Here is a 27,843-nt window from a genome sequence, read left to right as displayed (position 1 = left end):
TAGGAGTCACTTGTGTCTTCATGATTGGGGTAGCTAATGGAATAAACATGTTTATTTGTATTAAAATAAAAACATTTCATTTTTATTCAAAATGTGACATTTATTTCTCAATGTCCCACAAGATGTCACAGGCAGAGTCCTCAGACAGGCATCTTGGCTCTTCCTCAACATAATGTGCTCATCCAGGCAAACCTTTTCCTCACCATACTCTGCTATTTATCATTTACATTATCAATAAAAGTACTCTGCTGCATTTAACTCTACTTCCAAACCCTCACAATTTTATCAGTGCAAACCCATGTTTCACCCCTGGAATCAAAAATACTAAATTATTCTTCAATCAATTATTCTTCAATCAATTATTTTGCCTCCAAACATTCAAGTGGCATAAACAATTTTAGTGAGGACCATGTTTGATGTTTAACAGATATTAAAAATGCAAAATCCTTACCAATAAACAGCAAATCCCCTCCTAATATAACTTTCAGGGCTCAATACTTTTGCACTTGTGCTGACATTAGCCTAATGCATTTCATATTATGCCCTTTCCATTCCTACCATTCTTCCCTGTACTATATTAACATCTCAACACATCGATCATCATAATTAAGTAGTGACATTTCCCAAATGCAGACCTAATAAGGATTCCTCTAACAACTGACGAAATTTGGTCATGGGATCCTCACCACAAATATCAAATTAAAAAAAAAAAAATATTGATTCTGGATTAGGCAAAGTAATTACAGTACCTGCATATCCATTCTTTTTAATTTCTTGTATTTGTACATATTTTTGTGATTCAGTGGATGAGTTTTGGATGAGAAATGCCTGAAATGTTATTCTGAAAATGGCCATGAAACTTTATTATTTATTTGGCATCACAATCATATCTCTGAAAATAAGTTTAAAGGGTCTGGACTATGAAAAATACTGGCAATGTGGGAGAAATCTCTATATGGACTAGTTCTCCATCAAACAATAGGGCACCATTTAACCACTGGGCTGCTCTTGTGATTATAGCCTGCGATACACCCAAGTGCAAGAAGAAAAAAATCCTCCTAACACTTTCGAGCGTCCGGTGAACAAAAAAAAAAAAAAAAAAAAAATCTGCTGCCCAGTCAAAAACTATGTTAATATCTGTAGTTTTTCAATGTCTTCTGCAGAGGTAATTTTCATGCTGATTTTTGTATCATCTCCAAATGATGACACGAAGCTGTGACTTATTTTTGTCTATATCTGCTATGAGAATATGGAACAGCAGTGGTGCAAGGACTGTACCTCGAGGTACAGAGCTTTTAACTGCGCTCAGATTCTATTTTATTTGATTGACTGTTGCCCTTTGTGTTCTGTTCGACAGGAAATTGAGTCCCACTTTACCAGTTATACCAATTGATCTAATTTTCTGTGCTATCACTCCATGGTTACATTTGTCGAATGCCTTTGCGAAGTGTGTATACAACATCTGCATTCTGTTTTTTTTCTAATGCCTCAGTGATTTTATCATAATGGTCAAGTAGCTGTGAGAGGCATCCCGCCAAACACACACCGAAACTACGACGTTGGTACAACGTTCGAACAAGTTTTAGCACCTCCTAACCAGTTATAACAACCAATATAGCAAGTTGTAACAACGTTCTAATACGTCATAAACACGTTAAGCCAAGATGTAACAACTTTATTACAAGTTGTAACAAGCGGAAAATAGAGACAGTTTCGGTTTGTGTTTCCAGGGATGATCTTTCCGCTCTGAATCCATGTTGGCCTGGATTGTGGAGGTCATTGGTTTCCATGAATCTAGTGACCCGACTCCTGATCACTCTCTCAAATACTTTTATTATGTGGGACATTAGTGCAACTGGTCTACAATTCTTTGCCAATGCTTTGTTCCCTCCCTTGTGCAGAGGGGCTATGTCTGCTGCTTTCAGCGCATCTGGTATCTCCCCCATGTCCAAGCTCTTCCTCCACACTATACCAAGTGCCTGTGCTACTGGCACTTTGCATTTCTTTATAAATACTGAATTACATGAGTCTGGACCCGGGGGGCCGAGTGCATGGGCATATTGTCAATTTCTCTTTCAAAATCTGCCATGCTCGTGTTGATATCAGTTATACTTACAGGGGTTTGGATATCACGCATAGAGAAGTTGTCCGGATCTTCCACTTTCATGCTGTGCATCGGGGTGCTAAACATGTCCTCATACTGCTTTTTTTAAGATTTTGCTAATTTCTTTGTCATCCTCCATGTACCAACAATCACTAGTATGAATAGGTCCAATACTGGCAGTGGTTTTTTCTTTTGATTTAGCATATGTGAAGAAATATTTTGGGTTTTTCTTTATTTCTTGAACTGCTTTCTGTTCTAGTTGCCTTTCTTCAGTCTCATATGAATGCTTCAGCCTCTGTTCGATTTCTTCAATCTCCCTGTTTAAATTATTCCTTCTTTGTATGGAAAGTCGTGTCTGCTTAAGCATTTCCGTTAATTTCTTCCTTCTTTTGTAATGTCGTCTGCATTCTCTTTCTACATTGGACCTCTTTCAGGCTTTCCTCAAAGGAACATGTTTCAGACAGACTTCATATGCTTCAGAAGTCAGTTTTTCTATTCCTTGTGTAGGATTTTTATTCCTTAGAACATTTTCCCATTGAATGTTTGTAAGTTCCCTGTTTATTTTCTCCCAGTCTATCCTTTTATTATTAAAATTGAATTTATTGAATAATCCTTCTCGCTTGTTGTTTCTCTTGGGCCTACTAACGTTTTTAATGTTAGTTTGCACTTCAATGAGCTTGTGGTCCGAGTACGTAGTGTCTGAGACAGTAATGTCTCCGATTAGCTCATCATTGTTCATGAATATCAGGTTCAGCGTGTTTTCGTTCCTAGTTGGTTCTGTAATCTGCTGACCGAGCGAGAATTTGTCACAGAATCTCAGTAGTAGTCTGTGGTTGGTTATTTTCAGGTTGATTTCCTGCTATAATGTTTACTATTCTCCATTTTAAACTAGGTAGATTGAAGTCTCCAAGGAAGATAATATCTGGTACTGGGTTTGCTAGGTTATCAAGGATATTCTCTATTTTGTGGATCTGTTCAGCAAATTCCTCCACTGTTTCATCTGGTTGTTTGTATATTAAAATATTAAGTAGATTTTTCTACCTTGATTCCAAGTACCTCTATCACTTCACTGGACGATTTCAGGAGCTCTGTGCGCTCCCCTTTAAATTAATATACAGACCTACTCCTCCACTTGACCTAATTACTGTCACATCTATATAGATTATAATTTGGGATCCAGATTTCCCTATCCATGTGGTCTTTTGTGAGAGTTTCTGTAAAGGCACCAAATATTGAGTTCGATTCTATTATGAGACCATTTATGAACTTAACTTTTATTTCTTGAATTTGGTTTTAGACCTTGTATGTTTGCAAATATGAATGATTTCCTATATTGCGTGTCACTTTTTGTGGGCTTTGGTAGTTCTCCCCTCCTCTCCACCCTGGTCCAGGGTGTGTTGTTTTGGTAGTGTTTCGTCCAGTTTTGGTAGTATGGGTGTTGTGTGGTGTAGTACCTGTGTAATTTTTGATAATTTATCACTCATATCATGGGACTTGAAGGCAGCTGATGCTACCTGCCTCCAATCTTGTGGGTATCTTATCCAGTGTTGTTTTTTCCCCAGTCCACATATATCCCTGGTAGCTTTTCTATGAATGATAATCTCTGATCTTGTGGGTATCTCCCTTTCCCTCTGTAATCTTGCAGTGGTTCCATCTGACTGTTCTCCTCTCTTACATGTTCTACTCTGATTCTGCCTTCCGCAAAAAAAATTCCCCAGTAATGTCATATTGATCTTCCCGTCTATAATGCTGTGTACCTTTCACATGGAATTCCGGACACTGAAGATTGTAACATTTTTTGTTCCTAATTGAAAATGTACATAATTTAGGATGGAAGTATCTGCACTTTCATGCATTTCAAAGCGGCATGTACCCCTCGCCAACACGTTCCTGCATTTTCGAGGATGCAGAAAAGTGCATTTTACTTCTACTTTCCCACATTTGTATATTCCTTGTGCATAGAATTTGCAAATATTTTCAGTTTTCACTTTTTCAGGGTATTTATACCTGTGCCTGTCTTGGCCACCTCTTTATTGAAGCCATCTTCGTCTTTCGTCCCAAGTCCTTCATTTATGCACTGTCTCACTGTTGCTCTCATTGTTTACATTACCTGGCTCTGTAATATTGCTGATGTATTGTACCACACTACCCTCTTCCTCCACACTACTGCTGTGGTTCCCTACACTACCTGTTCCTGAGTTTTGGTCGTTATCCAGTGTTGCTTTTTCCCCAGTCCACATATATCCCTGGTAGCTTTTCTATGAATGATAATCTCTGACTCGGGAATGTTTTTCATCAGTTTAGTTAGGTTTTCCCACATTAACCTGTCATTTTTGCAAACCCAGTAAATTCTTTGACTATTTGTGCCTGCTGGAGATAATTCTGCGCATTTCAGGTGAAATCTTGTGTCACGGATGCAACACTTAACGCCTACAGTACGTCTTCCAAATACGTCCGAACACCTGCCACACACCCCCATTGTCTGATGTGATGTACTTGTGCTTCACTGTATGGATCATTTGTTGATTTTAGTAATTTTACTATTTACACTATTACATGTATATATTTATAATATTTTATGTATACCGTATATTTGTAATATTACATGTTGCTTTGTTCAAACTTTATGGCAGATACTTAGCGTAGGGTAGAGAAATGGTCGGGGTGTGATGTACCGTCAACCCTTTATGTCCCAGGATGGATGCCCACCAGTTTCCAGTTACTCGATTTATAACACTGATTTATTATGTTTGTATTATTACAAGGAATTCTCTGCCTAATTTCTGGCTTGCAGTGGTATTTACTCACTACAGTATTACTAATTCCTAGATCAACATTTCCATATTATACTATATATTGTCCATATAGTATCACTGAGAGACGAGCCCTGGGGAGGCCTCTTGGCTTGTATAAACACAGCTAGCGTGTCTCTTGCCACTATTCTATATTTCTAATATTCTATGCACTATTCTCCTACACTTCCAACTTATGTGTGTTGTGTTACCCATTCCACTTCATTGTTCCATGTATCAATGTTCACTATATTTCATATTTCGCCTACACTTGTGTACACTGCCTCGTGGCACTGCTTCCACGTGGTCTCACGTTTATTCTTTCCGGCTGCAACAGAGGTTGCAGGCAGCTGATGCTACCTGCCTCCTTCACTAAGATTCCTCCTTCCACCATACTGTTTGTGCTATTATTACACTATATACTCATGTTATATATAAGTATCTACAATTGTGTTCACCATAACGAACGACTAAGCTGATATGGTGATTCTAGACAATAACAGGTGGCCACACAAGATACTGCCCTCCCTCCCTCAGCATTACTGTTCCCACCACACTATGCACAGCACTAATTATCACAACAATCCTGCTATTATCAGAATTCTGGTTATTTTTATCAGTCAGGGGTCTTTGTAATATCACTAAATAATACTAGTTACATACACATTTTTACATTTTTTAGGGCATGCTGTGGTCACAAGCTGATCAGCAGTGCTGTTAGCTCATACTGCATGCACCAGCCTTGGTTGGTCACCCAGTACTGGGGCTCTCACACCCAGGAACGTTGCCCAAGATTTTTTTTTATAAATGGCGACTGTTTACAAGAGCCCAGAGGAAGCCGATGTGAACCCTGTGTAGCTGCGGGACTTTTAAATTTTGTGCAGTACTCCAACATATCGGATACCTGTGGTGCACAATTCCGCGACAATTACTCACCATAGCTGTTGATGTGTTGTGCAGTTTAAGGGTTGCGTAAGAATTTAAATTGCCTATGGCCTCAATCATGTTTAACCCTTAAAGTGCGCATCACGTCATATGACGTGTTGGAGTACTACGCAAGATTTAAACGGCCCGCGGATACACAGGGTTCACCACACCATCAGGGCTCTTGTAAACAGACGCCATTTTAAAAAAAATCGTGGGCCAAACTCCTGGGTGTTAGGGGCCTCAGTATTGAGTGAGCAACCAAGCCTGACGCACGCAGCATGAGCTAACAGCACTGCTGTTCAGCTTGTGGCCACAGCATCACCTAAAAATGCCATAATATACTTGTTCATGCTATTATGTAGCGATGATATTACAGAAGACCCCTGACTGTGATAAAACTGACCAGGGTTCTGATAATAGCAGGATTGTGGTGATATTTAGCGCTGTTCACCATGGAGGGAGAAGTAATGCTGTGGGAGGGAGGGTGGTGGCGATGTCTTCTGACTGTGTGGCCACCTTTTATTGACTGCACTCGCAATACCAGCTTAGTGGTTCGCTATGGTGAACACAAATGTAGATACTTATATATAATGTCTGTATATAGTGAATAAAAGCAAAAACAGTATTGTGGGAGGAGAATGTGGGCGAGTCAGATGACTTAGAGGGAGGGCGTGAGTGGCTGGCTGGTACACGGTGGTCACTCCTCGTTACTTTTTGACTCATAATAGCTACTTAGTGGTTCGTTGTGGTGAATAAAACATGCAGATACTTGTATATAACCTGTGTATATAGTGTAATAACCAACAAAGTATTTGTTCACTGTTTGATGAACATAATTGAATCAACAATATGCACATCATATTTTTTAGTACAGCGATGATTCACTCATTTTATTATATAAATATATCAAACTACACACTATTGAATAATATTACAGCAAAAAACTATGAAAAATCAATCAGAGACATTGAAATAATTAGGTAATTATCTCTTTGTGGCAACTCCGGCCTGACAGCTGGCGATCAACAGACCGCCTGGGACGCACGCTCAGTCAGCACCTGTTTTTTGCCAGACTTTCCCGCCCTATAGCAGGCAATATATGCCACTTACGATTTTTTTATTATTTTTCCCGTGATCAGTGAACACAAATTAACAGGTTAGGAAGAAAAAAAATATTTTTTTTTTTCAAAATTACATGCGCCTGTGGGGAACAAAGGATATTATACCCCTAGCATGTTAAGGGTTAAACTACTTTAAAAAATATCAGAAACCCTGTTTTTGATGTAAATATTGTACGTGCAGGATCCAGTCCAAAACACTATGACCCAGATTTTGAGGTATGTGTGTATAGTATATTTAAGTCCTATATGCAAGACTTCATAACAGAAGACAACTTACCATCAACATCATTTGGTTCCCGAACATCAATAATATTGAGTTCTGAATTATGGCCCATCATTTTGTCAGTAGTGTATGCAATCATGGTGCCAGAGTATGAAAAACTGACACCACGAACAGAGGTCTTCATTTCTAAGTTTGCCATGCCAGAACCAGTTTCGATATCCCAGAGTCTGTAAAGAAAATCATTTAATTATTTGCTTTAATAAAAAGTCAAAGTTGAACTAGATATTATTATTAAATCATGGTATGGTAATCAAAGGGTTTTCCTCATCTCCGATTCCAGCTCTGCCTGCAAGACAAAGTACTGTATCACCCTGGTTATCCAAAGCCCGTTTAACCAGATATTTGGGTTATCCAACCAAAATCGCATCTAGATAATTTTCTGGCAAAACTTTGCCATATCCAGAGATCCAGAGACCAAGGGATTTGGCCAGAAAATGCAGGCTGGCATAGAGTCTAGATCAAGTCCAGATAATTCTGCCAAACTTTACCATATCCGGACAGAAATCTGGAAAACGGGAATTTTGCCGAATAAACGAGAACGATATTAGGTTGTATTAATCAAATACAGGAGTGCTTCAAGGAATGCAGTATAGGTAGGGCATTGGGGAATAGGGGATAGCTAAGGGGGACCGTATTTATAAACACAGTACAGTACTGTATTGAATTCCAGGAGACTGGACTCGGGGCTGAGTGCATGGGAATATCAATTTCTCTTAAAATCTGGTGGTTAAAAAAAGACTTTTTCTTATTGATATGTCACAATGTGATTTCTCTGTGTACTGCTGATTAGTGTTGATATCAGTTATATTTTCAGGGATTTGGATATCAAGCATAAAGAAGCTGTCAGGATCTTCAACTTTCATGCTGCCTATTCGGGGTGCTAAACATGTCCTCTACTACTTTTTTAGGATTTCACTAATTACTTTGTCATCCTGTGTATGAACCTTCATTTTATCCATAGGTCCAATACTGATGAAGGATTTTCAATTTGATTTCACACATGTGAAGAAATATTAGATTTTTCTTTATCTCTGGTATTCTAATTCTATTTCAATCTTCTAGGCCATAAAAGCTGATATCTTCAGCTACAGTTCTAATTCTTCAATCTCCCTGTTTAAATTATCCTCTAACCCTTAGACCGTACAATACACACACAAACGATGGGAGTAAGTTTACTGAAACCGCGCAATACATATATAGACGATTGAGGCTATAGCGCACGATTTTAAGTGCCTCGCGAGGGATAGGGGCAGCTGTAGTCCAGTCACAACCGATATTTAACAGACGCCACCTAGAAAAAAAAATCATGGGCAACATTCCTGGGTGTGAGAGCCTCAGTACTGTGTGAGTCACGAAGGCTGGCACACGCAGCATGAGCTCACAGCACCGCTCTTCAGCTTGTGACCACAGCATCGCCTAAAAATGTCAAAATATATATGTACGTGCTATTATTTAGCGATGATAGTATTACAGAAGACCTCTGATTGTGATAAAATCCTGACCAGGATTCCGATAATAGCAGGATTGTGGTGATATTTAGCGCTGTGCTCCATGGCGAGAGGAGTAATGCTGAGGGAGGAAGGGAGATGGTGTCTTCTGTGTGGGGCCACCTTTTATTGACTGGACTTTCCATACCAGCTTAGTGGTTCGCTATGGTGAACACAAATGTAGATATTTATATATAACATGTGTATAGTGTAACAACAGCAATAAGAGTATGTTGGTAGTTGCCATTTGGGTGAGGGAGGTGCATCATCTGCATGACATGTTATGTTGTTTACTGGTGGCCACTATGGTCTTTGGGCACCATACCAGCTTATTGTATAGGTATGGTGAATAAAACATGTAGATACTTATATATAATGTGTGTGTATATAGTGTAATAACATCACAAACAATATTGGAGGAGAAATATTAGTACTTCTGGCCTTGAACCAGACCAGCTGTGTGTGTAGCTACGTCACTTATTGCCTGAACTCACCATACAAGTTTAGAAGTACAGTTATGGTGAACAAAACATGTAGATACTTATATATAACATCTGTGTATAGTGAATAAAAGCAAAAAAGTATGGTGGGAGGAGTATGTTGGCGAGTGAGGGAGTGGTGGCGAGTGGCTGGCTGGCTGGTGAATGTGGCCACTCTTCGTTGCTTTTTGACTCTATACCAACTCTGGTTCGTCATGGTGAGCTAAACATGCAGATACTTATTACACTATATACACAGGTTATATATAACAGCAAAACTATTTGTTTATCATTTTATGAACATCATAATTGAATCACTAATATGCACACCATAATTTTGAATACAGCGATGGTTCACACATTTTATTACATAAATATATCACAATACACACTTTAATATTATTACTATGGGACTTATATATACTTAAATATACGGACAATAAATGGAATTTTTACAAATTTATAAAAAAAAAAAAAAAATTACCCAGTTTGTGTCATTGGGCATATTCCGTATTTTGGTTTTATGGCAGAATATGCGGCATCGAGCTGCAAACCTTTTAAAGATAAATATATTTGTTTCAACCACCACACTGCGCACCTGGTTTCGGCAAAAACTTTAGTGAAACTGTCAAGGGCATATTTTTGTTTTTATAAATGTTCAGGTAAAGTTAATGTCAAAATGTTTCCAAACTCGACCATTTTCATTTCAAAACAGTGATGAAAACATTAACCACCGTGCTCCGCCAAGTTTATTGTGAAATAGACCATGTGCGCATGATATAGTGTTCCCAAAAAATTCTCTTTTCTTCGTAAAATGATAAATTCCCCTTCCCTGAACATGTCTATATAAAAATAAATATCAAATTCCACTTTGGCTGTGGGGACGGGGACAAGGTGCGCTGTGACGTCAACAGGGGCTGGTCGCCCGTGTATGACACGCCCAGACACAGTCGCGCAGGCCATTCAAGCACCAGGTGTTGCTACAAATATATTTTCAATTATTTGTTCTATGTATTTCCAATGCGTTTTTTTTTTTATCGTATATGATGCATATTTGTGTCCTTTACAATATGTATACAGTAGAACATTCATAATGTTCCATGGAACTGTGATACATGTGTCAGTAATGTCTCCACAATAAATGTTTATTGTTGCAATATTACTTGTTAAAAATTCACTAAAATTACAATATGTACAGTTTCACACACTATTTACACAGTAACACACTGTATTACACACTCAGTACTGTACTTTAGAAGTGAGTAATAATCAACGAAGTATTCTATGGTACACAGCGCGACTTCGCTCTCGTTGCACCGGGTACAGATAGATTTTCGCTTCCTGTTTCTTCGTTCTGTGTGCTTGTAAATAACGCACTCATGTACACCCTTGGCATTATTACCTGAAGGTGGTATGTAGCCAAGCTTGTAAAACGTAAGGTAGTCTTGATAAGGTTACAGGAAAAGATCAATTTGTAAGTAGTCGTAAAAAGATCTCTTTGTAAGGTCCCACACAGGAAGAGATTCAGCCAGCCTCAGAGTGTGCCAGTCAAAAAGAAATTCAGCTATTCTTTAATATATACCTATGGAAAACACCACCATGGAAGCCGCTAACACTGTTCATCTATGCTACTTATATCAGATGCATCACTGAACGCAGAAAACGATTCATATATGTATCATCTAAATAAATTGGAGATAGCATAGGTGGGCAAGGGTGGCGCTCAGAGCTACAACTGAATACGCTAGCTGTATCGTCCTCATAGATGCTGTATCACTTTCATCCGATCTTTGTGTTAGGTCTTTATTGCGCCTAGCTTCACCAATATTATGACCCTTATGTTCTTCAAACAATAAGGTTTGAATTTCACCGACAGCGTGATCTTTCAACTCCACGTCGGACAAGTGTTTAGGAGCCAGAGGCGCGTGTGCCACCCATGGTTGCTCACTCAGTATTAACCCAGCCAGCAGCCCTAGGGCATTCTGGGATTTTTTTCCAAGATGGCCGAGACTCACTCGAGGTCCTAAGAGTCCATTTCGTACACACCCAACTTTGCACAAATTTAGAATGGGTACGAAAAAATAAAGTTTTCTCGGTTGGCGCAGTTTCCCACCAACCGAGACTACTCGGTTGGCACAGTTAAGTGGTTAAGGAACATTAAAATATTGCCTAATTAAAAAAAAAAAAAAAAAAAAAAAATCAACTCTCAGAGCGTTACAGAGGCTAAATATTTGTTGTATGGCTAGTTGCATGACCTTTGGCCACCATTGATAGAGAGGTTGTTAAAAAGGGGTTATATAATTATTGGGCTGACAAACAAGCAGTTGTATTACTATCTGGCCGACATATGAAATTAAGGTATCATACCTCATGGTCCAGGCTGAAACTGCATGTGACAACCAACATCGTTATTTCAAATTTGAAAAACTTTTCTTGAACTAAATAGTAATAAAATAAGAACAAAAATGGGTACTGTAAAAAGCTTTGTGACACAATGCCAACTAAATCTATCCAGCACACTGTTTAGCATGACTTTCATTGATTTTTTTTTTGGTTTTCTACACATCAGCAATGTACTTTGAAAAAAGTTAATGTATTGCGAGTGAATTAACACTTACCTCATGGTTTGATCTGCCGAGCCCGTTACAAACAGAGTACTGTCCCACTTGACGTCAATGGACCAGACTGCACCAGAATGGCCATCATAGGTCCCCAACCGTTCTCCATTGATGGAATACCACACATTTGGCTTGGGGTCTTTTGATGCCGAGAACAGCAAGTCGCCTTCACGGTTAAACTTGATTTGCGTTATGGAACGCTCATGACCTTGAAGCATAATAGGCTTCTGTAATGTAAATAATAAGTATTAAAACATTGTCAATATTAATGAAAATAATTATTAGTTAATGTTGAGGTTAATGACTCACTCCCCCACCTAAATAGGAGGGGGAGAGGAAATGTGACAATGTTGTCCCAGACTGGATAGCTGGATTTGACACGTTTAACCCAAGAAAATTTACAGACATTTTGAACTTTAACCAAAAGGATCACACAAAATTATTACTCCAACCCATTAGAAAGTTTAAACATACGTATGTAATAAATTTCCAAAATATAAAATCAATAGTTTTACAAATAATAAATTAATTATATTTTTTGCGACAACTGTAGAAAATTGAGAAAATGTGCTTCTTAAAACACTTTTTCTAATAAAACACTATCTTAAGAATTCAAGCAGTCCCCGTGGTAACATGCCTTGCATTCCGCAAGCGCTTTTACCAGTTCGTATCCTGGCCGAGGAGGATTGACTGGGCGCCAATCTTTAACTGTACCCTCTGTTTACCCCAACAGTAAAATGGGTACCCGGTTGTTAAAACGATTTGGCGGGTCATATTCTGGGGAACATAGGATTAAGAACCTGCCCAAAATGCTGTATGCTAGTGGCTGTACAAGAATGTAAGAACTCTTGTAGAAATAAATAAAAAATAAAAAGTCGTTATATTCTTATAGTCACTAGTAGGCATAGCATTTCGGGCAAGTCCTTAATCCTAATTTTCACCCCCCCCCCCCTTGCTGTCCCTGACAGCCCATAGCAGCTGTCTAACTCCCAGGTACCTATTTACTGCTAGGTAACAGAGGCATCAGGGTGAAAAACTCTGCCTAACTGTTTCTGTCTCCGCCAGGGATCGATCCAGGACCCTTAGGACTAGAAACCCACTGTCCAAAGTTGAATGCAGTCGAGAGGCGGGCCGAAAGAGCAAAGCTCAACCCCCGCAAACACAACTAGGTGAATACACACACACAGTGTGGAATATGTGGGAGTTGCCCTGGCCCTCAAGCCCAGCCACCACTCACCATGTTGCACACAACACTTGACCCTCCTGCAACACCACACTAGTCCAACACATGTGGTGCAACACCCACAACACTATACTAGTCCAACACATGTGGTGCAACACCCACAACACTATACTAGTCCAACACATGTGGTGCAACACCCACAACACTATACTAGTCCAACACATGTGGTGCAACACCCACAACACTATACTAGTCCAACACATGTGGTGCAACACCCACAACACTATACTAGTCCAACACATGTGGTGCAACACCCACATCACTATACTAGTCCAACACATGTGGTGCAACACCCACAACACTATACTAGTCCAACACATGTGGTGCAACACCCACAACACTATACTAGTCCAACACATGTGGTGCAACACCCACAACACTATACTAGTCCAACACATGTGGTGCAACACCCACAAAACCACACTAGTCCACCACATGTGATGCAACACTATACTCCTGCAACACCCACAACACTGTGAGAGACAAGGTAGCAGGAAGGGGTAGTAGAGGAGCACACAGAGGGTACTGACCATGGTGGCGAGGGAGGGAGAGGGCAGGTGACCCTAGAGGGAGCTCCACAACACAAGACTGGCCGCCACGCTCGCCTCTACACCAGGGTTGCCAGATCCAAATTGCTAAAAGTAGCGAGCTGACGCTCAAAAAGTAGCGAATTTGCAAGTAGAGTAGCCCAATTTTTTGTTTAGTCAAATCGAAATTATCAAATCAAATTATAGCCCCTGGGGAGGATTATCTTGCCTTGTGGTTACTTTTTCTTTGGGAAGTTCCTAGGATCAACGTCCCCAGGGGGTCGGTCTCTGACCTGGCCTCCTGCGGTAAGTGGTCTATTCAATCAAGCTGGAATTCTGGTAGTTTTATTATTAATCATGGATGAAAGTAAATTGAGAATATTATCTTGGAACGTTAATGGATTAAAAACTAGAGCGGTTGATGTACACAATTATACTCTTAGAGAGGATATTGACATAGTAGCACTCCAGGAAACTGGGGATAGGGATGGGAGCATTCTGAGGTTAAATGGCTATAAAGGTTTTCACTTATATGCTGATGGAGGAACTAGGGGGGTCTCATGTTATGTCAAAAGTATAGTGTAATACAAACACTGTATTGTAAAGTATACAAGGATATTTTAAAGGTTCAAACAGTGTTGGATAATTTCGGAAACCTGTGTCACCATATGGGACTGGTGGTTAATGAAAACAAAACTAAGTTTGAATGTAGAAATCGGAGGCCCATTATATTGAAAATAAACGGTAAAAATATAGAGAGAGTTAATATATATAAATATTTAGGCATATATGTTGGATATACCCATGAGAGTTTGGAAGCCGAGATGAACAGACTGTTGGGTCAATGTCGGAAGAGATTACAACCTCTGAAGGCCTTGGCATGCTGTGGAAAGGGAGTGGAAGTCCCTGTGCTACGAATATTATACTTGAGTACTGTGTGACGGTAAAGCGTTGGTGTTCGGCTGTTTCAAAAGCTAGGGGCAGGGCCTCGTCACATTATAGAAAAAAAGAGAAAAGCTGGAGCTTTCGTCTGTGGTAAGGTAATGGGAAGACACACAAAACACAAGTAAATTAACAATGAAATTTTAATTACTTTAGAAAAACAAGACATGAATAAAGTTAAGCACATAAAATATGAAAGACAAGTCAACAAACAAAATAATATGAATAATCACTGGCAAATGAAAAGTTACATTAAGACAAGTGAGTTACAGTGATAGCAAAATAAAATATGAATGCTGGAATATTGGCTTCGAGCTGCCACCTCCCTTAGTACACGAAAGCCAAGGCTTAGTCTACCAGCGAGAGATGTCAACTGCTTGGAGCACTGAGATATTCTGACGATATTAGCGCACTGCAGCCCAGACATCAACTTGTGGCGGAGGGCAGGTGCGACGGGACACCAGCCAATCAGCGACAGGCAGGCAAAGGACGAGCAGTTTGCTGGTTACGGTGGCTGAAGCAGGTGTGCCGGTGTGCTGGATACGTTTTGCTCTCTGGGCAAAACGTTTGGCGATACTTGCTGGACGTATCTTCTATATTATCTTGTATATTTACGTACTTTGTAGGGAAGAGCAGGCTCAATCTCTCTTGAAAGAGATTATCGTCACAACTGTAAGATCTCTTATTGATTATGCTCCACCTGTCATATCTTGTTTTGGTAAAGGTAGGATGGGCAAGTTGGAGAAGGTACAAAATGAAGCCATGAGAATTATCTTAGGATGCCCAAGAAATGCTATGATTGAGATAATGAGGATGGAGTTGAATCTGCAAAGTATTGGGGATAGAATTGTAGAGATAAATGTAGCCTCTGCCATTAGATTAATGAGAGGTGGGGAAGCTAATGAATTAATCCTCTTGGTTCAAAAGGTGGGAAGTAGTGAACAGTGTATGATGAAGAGAGTATACATGAATAACTTATGTTCTAATGTTATAAAGTATGATGTTATTACAGAGTGTATTGTTGTGCCCAAGAGAAAATTCACACCACCATGGGAGGATTGTAATGTAGATGTAGTAATTACTCCCTTGCAAAAGAAAAAAAGTATGTATGAAATAGGAGAGCTGAGGGCAACATATGATTGTATAATTAGAAAACTGCCAACAGAAAACACTACATGTATATTGTGATGGGTCAGTAACTAGGGATGGGAAGGCAGGATGTGGAGTCTTGATCAGGGAGTACACTGACATCGGCACTGTAGATACTGTTATTGGACGCCGCTTAACTGACAATGTCTCTTCAACGCAGGCTGAACTCCAAGGAGTATTAGCAGGATTACAGGAAGTAGTCAAATGTGGTAAAAATGCTTGCTTCTTTATTGACAGCAGAAGAGCGTTAGTCTTTAAATAGCAGACGCCAAGTATATCAGAATATTGTGATAGAGTGTAGAGAGAATGTTGAATGTTGTAGAGAGAATATTGTGATAGAGTGTAGAGAGAATGTTGTTGATGTTGTATGTCAGTTAACCTTGAAACAAATAAAAACAAGAATCAAGATGATCCAAGAGGGTGAAGAAATGACAAGAGAATGGCAATGGTGGACAGTAGTAACACACTTAAGAATTATTCAATAATAAATACAAATTCGTCCTTCACTTATGGTAAAGGAAAGTCTACTTGGAAGGATTCAATTTACATGAGAATAAGATTAGGATACAAATATATCTGGCAATACGGTGTTGATGTCAGTGAAAAAGATAAGGAGTGTAAATTATGTAGTATGCCGCACGCCCACACCTTAGAACATTATGTATTAGAGTGTCAAATTATTGAAAACTATAGAAATAAGGAAATAAATAGTGTACCACATCAAATTGTTTGGATGTGTGATAATGGTATGATAGACAGTATACTTAGGAGCTACAAGAATTTTGTCCCAAGAGTGTAACAATTATATGCTGTACTTACTATATTAACCTGCAATGTTAAATGGGATTCTTGTAATGTTATTTGTCTATTTGTACTCACTGCATTTGTGCGCCCCTTGAGGGACTTGAAGTAGAGGGGGGTAGAAATAGCCTAAGCTACTCTATCCCTTTGAGATGTATTTATTGCTTATCTCAATAAACATACTTGAACTTGTACTTGAACTTGGACGCGGCTGTGATTTGTACACATGACATTATAAAAGCATAAAAATCATCATTGAGTTTCTTAACATTAATAGCCCAAAATAACCCAACTTGTTTTTAAAGTAGCCCAAAAAGTCGCAAGTAGCGAAATTAAAAATTTGGGAGCGCGGGGCTCTGAAAAGTAGCCCATTTCGCTACTTGTAGCCCAATCTGGCATCCCTGCTCCACACCTCTTCCTTCACACATCAACATATTAACAATCTACACTTACCACACAAACCATTCACTTATATATATACCTTATGTAATATTTATATTTATTCTATATATTCCTTTGAATTAGCTGTAATTTATATTTTGATAGATATAATTCAGCTATGAGGGGGTAATGACGCTAAACACTTCTCTCCTGTTAATAAAAAATAATGCAATGTCTCTCAAATAGTGCCAAGTAGCTACCCATATTTCCCACAACGAATTTATGCTGTTATTATTGCCGGAGACAATATCTTTCTTGTACCCCCCAAAATGCATAAATAAATCCATAGAGTAGTAGGCCGTTACCCCCCGGCCCGGGAGGCGACACATGGCCGCACCACAACACCTGCTGCTGCTCGACCTCCGGTCAACTCACGCTCCCAGGTCAGTCTCTGTCACTATCTCCCAGTACGGAGCCTCTTGTCTCCATCTTTGCTCCTGGTGGTATAAATTAGGTCAACATTTATATGGAGTAACAGTCAACATGCTGGTTGTTGAAGAGCTCTGCTCAATGTATGCTTCAGGAAGATCCAATATTTATTGAAACAGTCCTACGTCATATAAACATTTCTTTTAACCTAGACGACAGTGTGCGCGTACGAGTCTTAATTCAGTCTTTGAAGTTAATTTGGAGCATAGAAGCTCTAGACTTCTAGACTAACAAATACTCCATTTAAATGGAGACAAAATAACAAGCACCAGTCTCCGTGGTGCAGTGGTAAGAGACACTACTGGCGTTCCACGAGCGCTTTGTCATGGGTTCGTATCCTGGCCGGAGACAATAATACCTGGAGACCTGTGCACGCCATGAGTCACAATAACACCTGGAGACCTGTGCACACCATGAGTCACAATAACACCTGGAGACCTGTGTACACCATGAGTCACAATAACACCTGGAGACCTGTGCACACCATGAGTCACAATAACACCTGGAGACCTGTGCACACCATGAGTCACAATAACACCTGGAGACCTGTGCACACCATGAGTCACAATAACACCTGGAGACCTGTGCACGCCATGAGTCACAATAACACCTGGAGACCTGTGCACACCATGAGTCACAATAACACCTGGAGACCTGTGCACACCATGAGTCACAATAACACCTGGAGACCTGTGCACGCCATGAGTCACAATAACACCTGGAGACCTGTGTACACCATGGGTCACAATAACACCTGGAGACCTGTGCACACCATGAGTCACAATAACACCTGGAGACCTGTGTACACCATGAGTCACAATAACACCTGGAGACCTGTGCACACCATGAGTCACAATAACACCTGGAGACCTGTGCACACCATAAGAACATAAGAACATAAGAACAAAGGTAACTGCAGAAGGCCTATTGGCCCATTCGAGGCAGCTCCTATTCTATAACCACCCAATCCCACTCATATACTTGTCCAACCCGCGATTGAAACAATCGAGGGACCCCACCTCCACCACGGGAACGGGAACGTGGTGGAAAGTGAACCATGAGTCACAATAACACCTGGAGACCTGTGCACGCCATGAGTCACAATAACACCTGGAGACCTGTGCACACCATGAGTCACAATAACGGGGCTTGACATATGAAGACCAAGCCACACACAACAAGGTGAAGAGACGACAATGTTTCTGTCCGTTCTGGATCATTATAAAGTTGCTTGTTATTGACAAATACTGTACCTTGTTTGGAGAAAGTTCAACACCAGGCAACATAAATCATTCCACAACACTGCAAACCAGGCATGACAGGGCGGATCTAATCAAAGCTTTTTAAAATGCCGTACTGAACAATTTAAAAGGTATGTCAGCAGTCTGCCAAAATCTACATATTGGCAGCAGTCAAAAAGCTAACCAAACCCTTGGAATAATTAAGTGTACCTTTGACTTTAAAGGATAAAAAGGTGATGATTCAAATGTACAAATCCCCCCCCTCCCTGTGGATTATTGTATTGAAACATGGAGGTTATCTTGGGAAGATTTTGGGACTTAGTGTCCCTGCGGCCCGGTCCTAGACCAGGCCTCCTTTTTGTTACACTGCCCCAGGAAGCAGCCAGTAGCAGCTGTCTAACTCTCAGGTACCTATTTACTGCTAGGTAACAGGGGCATAAGGGTAAAAGAAACATTTTGCCCATTTGTCTCCACCTCCACCGGGAATCGTTCCACCTGGAACCTCGGAACTACGAATCCGAAGCACTGTCCACCCAGCTGTCAGGCGCATGGAGACCACATCTTTACATGGACATAGCTGCTTTGGAGAAAGTGCAACACCGGGCAACAAGAGTCATTCCAGAGCCAAGTCAACTCTCGTATCAGGAATGGTTGAGGGCCACAGGGCTAACACCTCGGATCTCATTGAAACTTTTAAAATAATGAACAATTTGGAGGATGCTGATCTGTAAAATTTCTTCAAAATGTCGGATGTAACACAAACAAGGAGCAATGGTTTAAGCTCAACAAGCAGTAGTGTAGGACAGAACAGCAGATGCTTTTACACCCACGGTGTTATAAACCCATGGAATTATCTACCCGCCAAAGCTGTAAATGCCAAAACACTCAATTTTTAAAGTATAACTGGAATGGATCATCAGGGCAAATGGGGGACCTTCGACAAGCTGTCGGCTTCCTGTCCCCATTAAGGCCACTAGTGTCAGTGGGCCTTGGGTAAATATGATCCAGAATTATATGTTAGATATGACACAGAATTATATGATCCATTTAGGAAAAATGGCCATAACATTGTATTGCATTAGCCTAATTGTTGTATAATTACCTAAGTGTAGTTACAAGATGAGAGCTACGCTCGTGGTGTCCCATCTTCCCAGTACTCTGTCATACAGCGCTTTGAAGCTATTGACGGTTTTTGCCTCCACCACCTTCTCACTTAACTTGTTCCAACCGTCTACCACTCTGTTTGCGAAAGAGAATTTTCTTATATTTCTTCAGCATCTTTAGCTGGTTTAAATCTATGACCTCTTGTTCTTGAAGTTCCAGGTCTTGGGAAATCTTCCCTATCCCTTCCCTATATATAATATATATATAATATATATATATATAATATATATATATATAATATATATATATATATAATATATATATATAATATATATATATATAATATATATATATAATATATATATATATATATATATAATATATATATATATATAATATATATAATATATATATATATAATATATATATATAATATATATATATAATATATATATATATAATATATATATATATAATATATATATAATATATATATATATAATATATATATATATATATTATATATATATATATATATATATATATATATATATATATATATATATATATGTCGTACCTAATAGCCAGAACGCACTTCTCAGCCTACTATTCAAGGCCCCATTTGCCTAATAAGCCAAGTTTTCATGAATTAATGTTTTTTCGTCTACCTAACCTACCTAACCTAACCTAACCTAGCTTTTTTTGGCTACCTAACCTAACCTTACCTATAATTATAGGTTAGGTTAGGTTAGGTAGGGTTGGTTAGGTTCGGTCATATATCTACATTAATTTTAACTCCAATAAAAAAAAATTGACCTCATACATAGAGAAAAGGGTTGCTTTATCATTTCATAAGAAAAAAATTATAGTAAATATACTAATTCAGGAAAACTTGGCTTATTAGGCAAATCGGGCCTTGAATAGTAGGCTGAGAAGTGAGTTCTGGCTACTAGGTACGACATATATATATATATATATATATATATATATATATATATATATATATATATATATATATATATATATATATATATAAATAAATAATCAATATCAAAAAATGTATGTGGAAAATAACAAAATTAAGAGGAATCTATTATTTGCACTGTAGATAATCATAACTGCAATTTTATGTTTTACATTCACAGGTAGCTGCTAATTGCTGTTCATCAACAATGGCCAAAAGCTTAAGGAGTAAGTGGATACGAAAATGCAAGAGGGAAAAGCGCATTAGATATGGTAAAAAGGAGCTGGCAAGTCTCCTGAAAGTGGTAGAAAAGGCACAGGGTGAAGTTGAAATCAAGGATGCTGTTGAAGGTAAGAGGTTTTATACTGTACAGAATAACACTGTACAGACACACAAGTTACAGCCCCGCTCCTGTGCCAGGTAAGTCCACTACGGTCTAACCAAAGCTCAATCTGCTTTGGTTCTTAAATAATAGGTCCATGTTCAATGGGCTCTCATCCCGTTAATGCGTACATATCGTAAAACGGGCCAACTTTGACCCTTTATCAAATCACGTCTAGTGCCCAGAGAGGTGTGAAATTTGGCATACCATGACAACTTTTGGTGCGGAATACAGCAGTGCAATCAAAAAAGTAGTTTGGGTAGCCATTCAGCTACCAATCCATGCTAAAATCACTGCCAAATTTTGTCATAAGACATTTGGATCCCAGTTAGGAGACCACTTACTCATCACCAAAAGGTCTAAACACCATGATCTTTTGCAATGATGTATAACAAGCACAATATTAAGCAGTGATGCAATAGCAACTCTGTTGTTATTGCATATTGTGCAATAGTGTAAGTACAGTAGTGTAAAAAAGTCATGATCAGTGCACAAAGATGATGATGAATCATAATTTCATTTTTTCGATGTTGCACCAAGGTACTGTATGTCATTTTCAGAGTCCTCTGGCTGAACTAGGAATTCAGATCCCAACTTAAATAAAAGTTACTCTTGTACAGAAAAATCTGCTCTATCCAATGGTGTCATTCAAAACCAAATTGGGAATGATGCATATTGAGATACTTTGCCTTGAAAGCAAAATATCTAATCTAATATGGTGAGCAAATTTTGCCTTCTTGCACATAAAATTTTTTTTGGCCAACTTTAAGTGGGCCACCTCTGGACATATGGATACAACAGAGTTGCTATTGCATCACTGCATAATATTGTGCTTGTTATGCATTGCTGCAAAAGATCATGGTGTTTAGACCTTTTGGTGATGAGTAAGTGGTCTCCAAATTGGGGTCCAAATTTCTCGCGACAAAATTTGGCAGTGATTATAGCATGGATGGATAGCTGAATGGCCACCCACACTGCTTTTTCGATTGCACTACGTTATTCTACACCAAAAGTTGTCCTGGTATGTCCAATTTCACACTCCTACAGGCAATAGAAGTGATTTAACTGAGGGTCAAAGTTGGTCATTTTTTGTGGTACTTATGCATTAATGGGACAAGCGCCCATTGAATATGGACCTGTTATTTAACCCTTTAACTGCGCCACCTCCAAATATGACACACTCCCAGTGCGCAGGAAATAAATTCTCTTTAAAAAAATTCTTTTGTTTTTTTAAAGTGTCAAAAACCCTTCCCTCAGTATGGGTATGTCAAAATTTTTTGAAGTTGTACTTACTTTGGCTGCTGTGGGGTCCGTAAGTTGGCGCGTGACGTTATCATTTCCTGTTCATCCGTGACGTACGCTCCCGGGGCCAGTAGGGCGCCTGGGGCGAGGCACACGAGTTGCCGCGAATATATTTTTGTTCATTTTTTGCGCACAGTTCCAAATACATTTTATTTGGTTTTACGTGCTAATCCTATGTATAATGAACACGTACACTATATTATGGCAGTAAAACATCCGTACTGTCCGAGGACACTTGTGTTACGTGCATGACACTTGTGTACACATGTTGCACATACAGTATTTACTATGTGTCATGCTAATTTATGTATATATACAATCTATTTACAGACTATACACTGTCACACACTATATACATTCATTATCAACACATTCAGAACACGGCGAGTGTGAGCTGTCACACCCAGCCAGCCCTCCCTCACTCCTCCAACATTGTATTCGCCAACATTGCTCTTCCCATCATACAGTTATTCTCACCAATGTTTCATGTTCATTTATGTATATTTACAACATATATACACACTATGCACTGTCACACACTATATACATTTACCATCAACACATTCAGAACATCGCGAGTGTGAGCAGCCACACCCAGACAGGCCCTCCCTCACTCCAACATCTTACCCGCCAACATTGCTCCTCCCACTATACTGTTACCTTTTTTTTTACACTATTTACACATGTTATATATATACCTATCTACATGTTTTATTTACCAGAACTATGCAAGTAAGCCGGTATTGTGTCCAAACAGTCCGGTGACCACCATACACTGCATGAGAAATCACACAGCAGACGACGCTGCGATTACGACATCACCTCCCTCACCAAAATAGCTCCACTCAATATACTCCTGTTGCTGTTATTACACTATATACACACATACACTGTATATACCCATGTACATGTGTGTACCCCATAGCAAACCACGAAGCTAATATGGTGAGCAAAACAAGAGTGGCTGCCACACACAGTGGTGGAGGCTACCTCAATTCTCTCCCTTCCTCCCTCACCAAAATTCCTCCTTCCACAATACTACGCACAATGCTAATTATAACCACAATCCTGGTCACTAATTCCTGTAAATGAATAATTGACCACAAGTTTATTTTGAAAAGGAACCTAAGAAGTCGTTTGAAGATTCCTAGATGGACAAAATAATACTGTGGTGCTGTGGCTAGCGCTGTGAACATCGTCAACAGCATTGAATCACTGATATTTGAACATTGTACCTAGTCATTATTACACTCAAGCTCTTCTATAATACTATCATGGCTAAATAATACAGGTTATATATATATTTTGACATTGGGCGATGCTGTGGTCACACGCTGAACAGCAGTGCTGTGTGCTCGTGCTGCCAGTGCCAGCCTTGGTTGCTCACTCACTACTGAAGCTCTCACTCCCGGGAATGTGGACCATGTTTTTTTTTAAAGATGGCGTCTGTTTACAAGAGCCCTGAGGAAGCTGATGTGAACCCCATGTAGCCGCGGGAGTTTTGAATGGAACATGAAAAATACAAATACCTGGAGGCGCGTAGCGCACCCCAGACGTGGGCCTGCAGGTGTGTTGCGCAGTTAAAGGGTCTTAAGAATCAAAGCAGATTGAGCTCTAATATTTTGCAAAGTGTCATTTGGGGGTCTAGGACTATCTTACTACAAAATTTCCAGGCATTTGGAGAGGGTCGAGTGGGAGCCATAGGTGACTTTTTAGTGATTTGAGATGGAATGACCCATATAAATACAGTAGCCTTAACTCATAAAATATTTTAAGCCTCATTATCATATCCTGTCATATGCTGTTGCTTTGAGCCATGACTACTAATTGCCAGTGCAGAATATAATTGCCATACTTATTGCTACATATATTTCATGATGTCTTCAATAGTGTACAGCATTAAGTCCTTGTGTGATTTTTACTAGTTCTTGAGTATAAATTCACTGTATATATTCATGTAAATGTATTATTATATAGAGGGTGTGGAGTAATCGTGTTTGTGTGCTTATGGGTAGTGTTGTGGTAGTGAGGGTAGGCTGGCTCCTATCATATGCTTCTACAGCACAAGGCCTGCCACCTCTGATGTGTAAGAGTGTAAGCAGGAAAATATATATTATGTAACAATGTTCTAGACCATTGTAGTCATTACCAAGATTGTTTACCTGTGTGTATTGTAATTGCAAATAATTTCCTGTAATATAAACTGTTGTATGAGTGACTTTGTAGTGTATGTTGGTATATATAGACCACATTTTCTCCATCCTTGCAAGAATTAACTAGTACAGTATCCTAAGTTTAATGTATATTATTACACTTACTAGTTTAGTATTCAATTGCAGTGCTACCTCCGTTTTTGAATTTAATCGTCCCAGAGACTGTTCGAAAATTTGAAAACCCGAAACAAATTTTCCCATAAGAAATTATGTAAATTGAGTGAATCCGTTCCATACCCTCAAAAATATTAACTTAAAAATACATTTTATACATACTACTACTAATATTTTGTACTACAGTATGTACAAGTATATCTTACCTTTATTGAGGACTCTTGTTGGCATATGGAAGACAGTGAGGAAAGGGGGAGGAGGAGAGGTGTTAGTGTTTGGAAGGGGAGTTCCCTTCCATTATAACAGCAGTGATGACATTTCTGGAGTACTCTCTTATGTTTTGCATGCATATAACTAGGACCTGGTTATGGCTCACTGCTTGCCTGTCTTACTAAGTATCTGTCTATAGACACTTGCTTTTCCCTACATTTTAACACTTGTCTGTAATGAGACATCACAGTGTCTCGCTATGAATGATCTCTTGTTTTCCCTCTATTGTCATCCTCACCACTATTTTCTTTGGCTGAACTTTACCAGCAACTGTCTTGGAACTCATGGCATGATATATAATTAGAACTTTTGTGCTCAAAAACCAAAAATGCACAAAAACGATATTCTTCTCAAAGAATTCAAGTGGGGTCGTCATTAGGTGCGAGACATTGGTAAACTGAAGCGTGCCATGTCCTCGGTCGACCCATACATATATAAACAAACTCAAGCACTGAGGCAAACCTCAAGTACAGAGTAAAATTTTTTTAAGAGATTGAGCTCAAGAACCGAAAAATTGAAATGAGGGGTATTCGAGAACCAAGATTCCACTGCATATCTTTACATTGTGGTTTAGTAACTTCGGTTGCCTGTCAGTAAAGTTGGCCCATACTGTTTCTATCTGTAAAATTATATAATTGTTTCTTTTTGGCGAGGCTGGCTGTTCCTCTGACTCGCCAGTGAGAAGTTGGAACTCGAATTGGGTGCTTGGTTGTAGTTCAAAAGATAAGTTCCTGTAGTGTACCTTGTAGACTGAGGGCAAACCTTACTCATTGACTTCTGAATTTAAGTATCGTGAAGAGACATTAGTGCTAATTCTTACACTTAGCTTACACATCCTGAAATCCAAGCTGCCAAAAAACATTAGAAAGTTTACTTTTGCAAACAGTTGTATAAAGTTGAAACAAGTTGAACGAGGTGGTGGTGAAGGCCAAAACCATAAGTAGTTTCTAAGTGTCACATGAGAAAGAGGGCTGGATGATGGGACACTACGAGCATAGCTCTCATCCTGTAACCACTTGGGTAATTGTAAAATACCACTAAACTCAATATTACATCACTGCTAACCAACCCTCACATACCACTATCCAAATGTTACACTGCTGTACACCAATAACCCACTCATCCACCCACACCCCATCCCTCATTATATCACTGTGTATGTCATATTGTGCAATGTATACTGTGTTGTACATAAATATGATGAGACAGTATTTGTGTGTAAGAATAATTTTTAAATATGTGTAGGTTTTTGTATTTTTAACAGGGACAGCATTTTAAATTACTATGTCAGTATTTTTATTTTGAGATATAATAGTACAGTACTTATTGCAAATTTTGTTAGGCACAATGAAGAGGAGTGGTGGTGGTACAGTATTTGCATTATTGAAGTGTACACTATTGCATAGTTTTTTTTTTGAGATATATATACAAGAGTTGTTACATTCTTGTACAGCCACTAGTACGAGTAGCGTTTCGGGCAAGTTCTTAATCCTATGGTCCCTGGAATACGATCCCTTGCCGCGAAGAATCGTTTTTTCATCCAAGTACACATTTTACTGTTGCGTTAAACAGAGGCTACAGTTAAGGAATTGCGCCCAGTAAATCCTCCCCGGCCAGGATACGAACCCATGACATAGCGCTCGCGGAACGCCAGGCGAGTGTCTTACCACTACACCACGGAGACTGCGTATTGTTTGTATCGAGAGTATTGCTGGCTTAGGGAACCAAGGATATTGTTCTCATGAAATGTCAGATTGTGTAATAATTCTGTAATACAGTACAGCATATTATTTTAAATCTAATAATAATCACCATTCTGTTGTTTTCAGTTGTGAGATCTGCTAAAAAAGAAACTGATCCATCGGCAGGTGAAGCAATGGAAGCATCGTCATCATCAGAAGAGAAGCAAACTAAATTAAGAGCTGAACTTGATATAAAAAAAATTATTAAAAAATTTGGTACTGCACCTAAGTGGATGCACCCACGTAAGGTTAAGAAAATTAGGAAGCAGATGGCTGTTGAGAAATCAAAGAAAAAAAATAAAAAGTAAATATACTGTACTAGTGTCTTCCTAGTCCTTAAGAGAAACTTGAAAATGCAGATTTCAAATAAATCTTGAAATCAACTTATTCCAATTATTTATATATATACCTGTACTTTATTTACTGTATTCCCTCAATTTAATGACTATATGGGTCTCTACCTTACTCTTTAATAAAATGTTGATTGTTAAATCCAATGTTAAATGCTGGTAACATTTAGAGAGAATCTTGGAACCCCAAATTATTGTCTTAAGAACATAAGAATGAATCATACGGGCTCACAATAGCCCGTGCTAATTGGAACTTGTTCAGAGTAGCTGAATCTATAACAACAATAAGAATGAAGGTAACTGCAGAAGGCCTATTAGCCATACGAGGCAGCTCCTATTATGAGGAGGATATTGCTCCCTCCAATCCATCCACACTTTTCTCCTTTCCTCCCCATCTACATACACCCCTATCAGAAATACTATACTCTTGTTTTACCCTCTCACTTGAACCCCCCTTGCCCTGCTGCCAACAAAACTGCAGATATATACTGACTCCAGGGAAAGTGGAAGGCATTGGCTTTCCGTGGGTGAGTTGTGGCAAGTAGTATGAGATAATTAAAATTTAAATTTGACTACTGTTATAAAAACAAAATCCTTGGAAAGTCTCGAGCCAGAAGACGAAACCTCATAAAGTCATTAACTTGCCTCAAATTAATTGGGAAAGTATGGTTAAATTTCTCAGCAGTGCCTGAATACGTAGTGAGCCAAATTTCTCATTTATAGTACTTTGTATGCAGTCAACATCGACTTAATTTAACCCTTTGAGCACTGGTTGCCAACTGGTAAATCTTGATTCTTCTGTGGTGAGTATCCTGATT

The 27,843-nt window shown here is 39.0% G+C and overlaps 2 protein-coding genes across 3 annotated transcripts in view; one reads left to right on the top strand and one right to left on the bottom strand.

The window, feature by feature from the left end:
- Positions 1-13,735, bottom strand: part of eIF3i (eukaryotic translation initiation factor 3 subunit i) — an 18,565-nt gene extending 4,830 nt beyond the window's left edge. The window contains exons 1-4 of one of the 2 annotated variants that reach the window (XM_045751441.2): positions 13,585-13,735; positions 11,812-12,038; positions 7,222-7,394; positions 1-33 (exon numbers count right to left, since the gene is read on the bottom strand). The exon at positions 1-33 is cut by the window's left edge and continues 107 nt beyond it. In XM_045751441.2, coding sequence (XP_045607397.1) covers positions 1-33; positions 7,222-7,394; positions 11,812-12,038; positions 13,585-13,587 — 436 coding nt within the window. In that variant the 5' untranslated portion in view covers positions 13,588-13,735. Of the gene's footprint in view, positions 34-7,221; positions 7,395-11,811; positions 12,039-13,048; positions 13,170-13,584 lie in introns of those variants that run through there. The other variant, XM_045751442.2, reaches the window with a different exon arrangement.
- A 3,568-nt stretch (positions 13,736-17,303) lies between these two features.
- On the top strand, positions 17,304-26,989 carry LOC123764007 (protein LLP homolog). The gene is made up of 3 exons (XM_069330150.1): positions 17,304-17,357; positions 20,834-21,002; positions 26,763-26,989. The coding sequence occupies exons 2-3, from the start codon at positions 20,861-20,863 to the stop codon at positions 26,981-26,983; spliced, it is 363 nt and encodes a 120-aa protein (XP_069186251.1). The 5' UTR covers positions 17,304-17,357; positions 20,834-20,860; the 3' UTR covers positions 26,984-26,989.
- Positions 26,990-27,843: the final 854 nt, after the last annotated feature.

This window comes from Procambarus clarkii, chromosome 23 (assembly GCF_040958095.1).
Source record: "Procambarus clarkii isolate CNS0578487 chromosome 23, FALCON_Pclarkii_2.0, whole genome shotgun sequence".
In the NCBI taxonomy this organism is placed as follows: Eukaryota; Metazoa; Arthropoda; class Malacostraca; order Decapoda; family Cambaridae; genus Procambarus; species Procambarus clarkii.
The sequence above is the reverse complement of the archived record's forward strand: the minus strand, read 5'-3'. Positions and strand labels throughout refer to the sequence as shown.

Excerpts from the sequence above, each read along its gene's own strand:
- LOC123764007 (XM_069330150.1), top strand. The coding sequence starts at position 20,861 with ATGGCCAAAAGCTTAAGGAGTAAGTGGATACGAAAATGCAAGAGGGAA. Across the intron at positions 21,003-26,762 it reads AATCAAGGATGCTGTTGAAG|TTGTGAGATCTGCTAAAAAA; the intron begins GTAAGAGGTTTT and ends TGTTGTTTTCAG.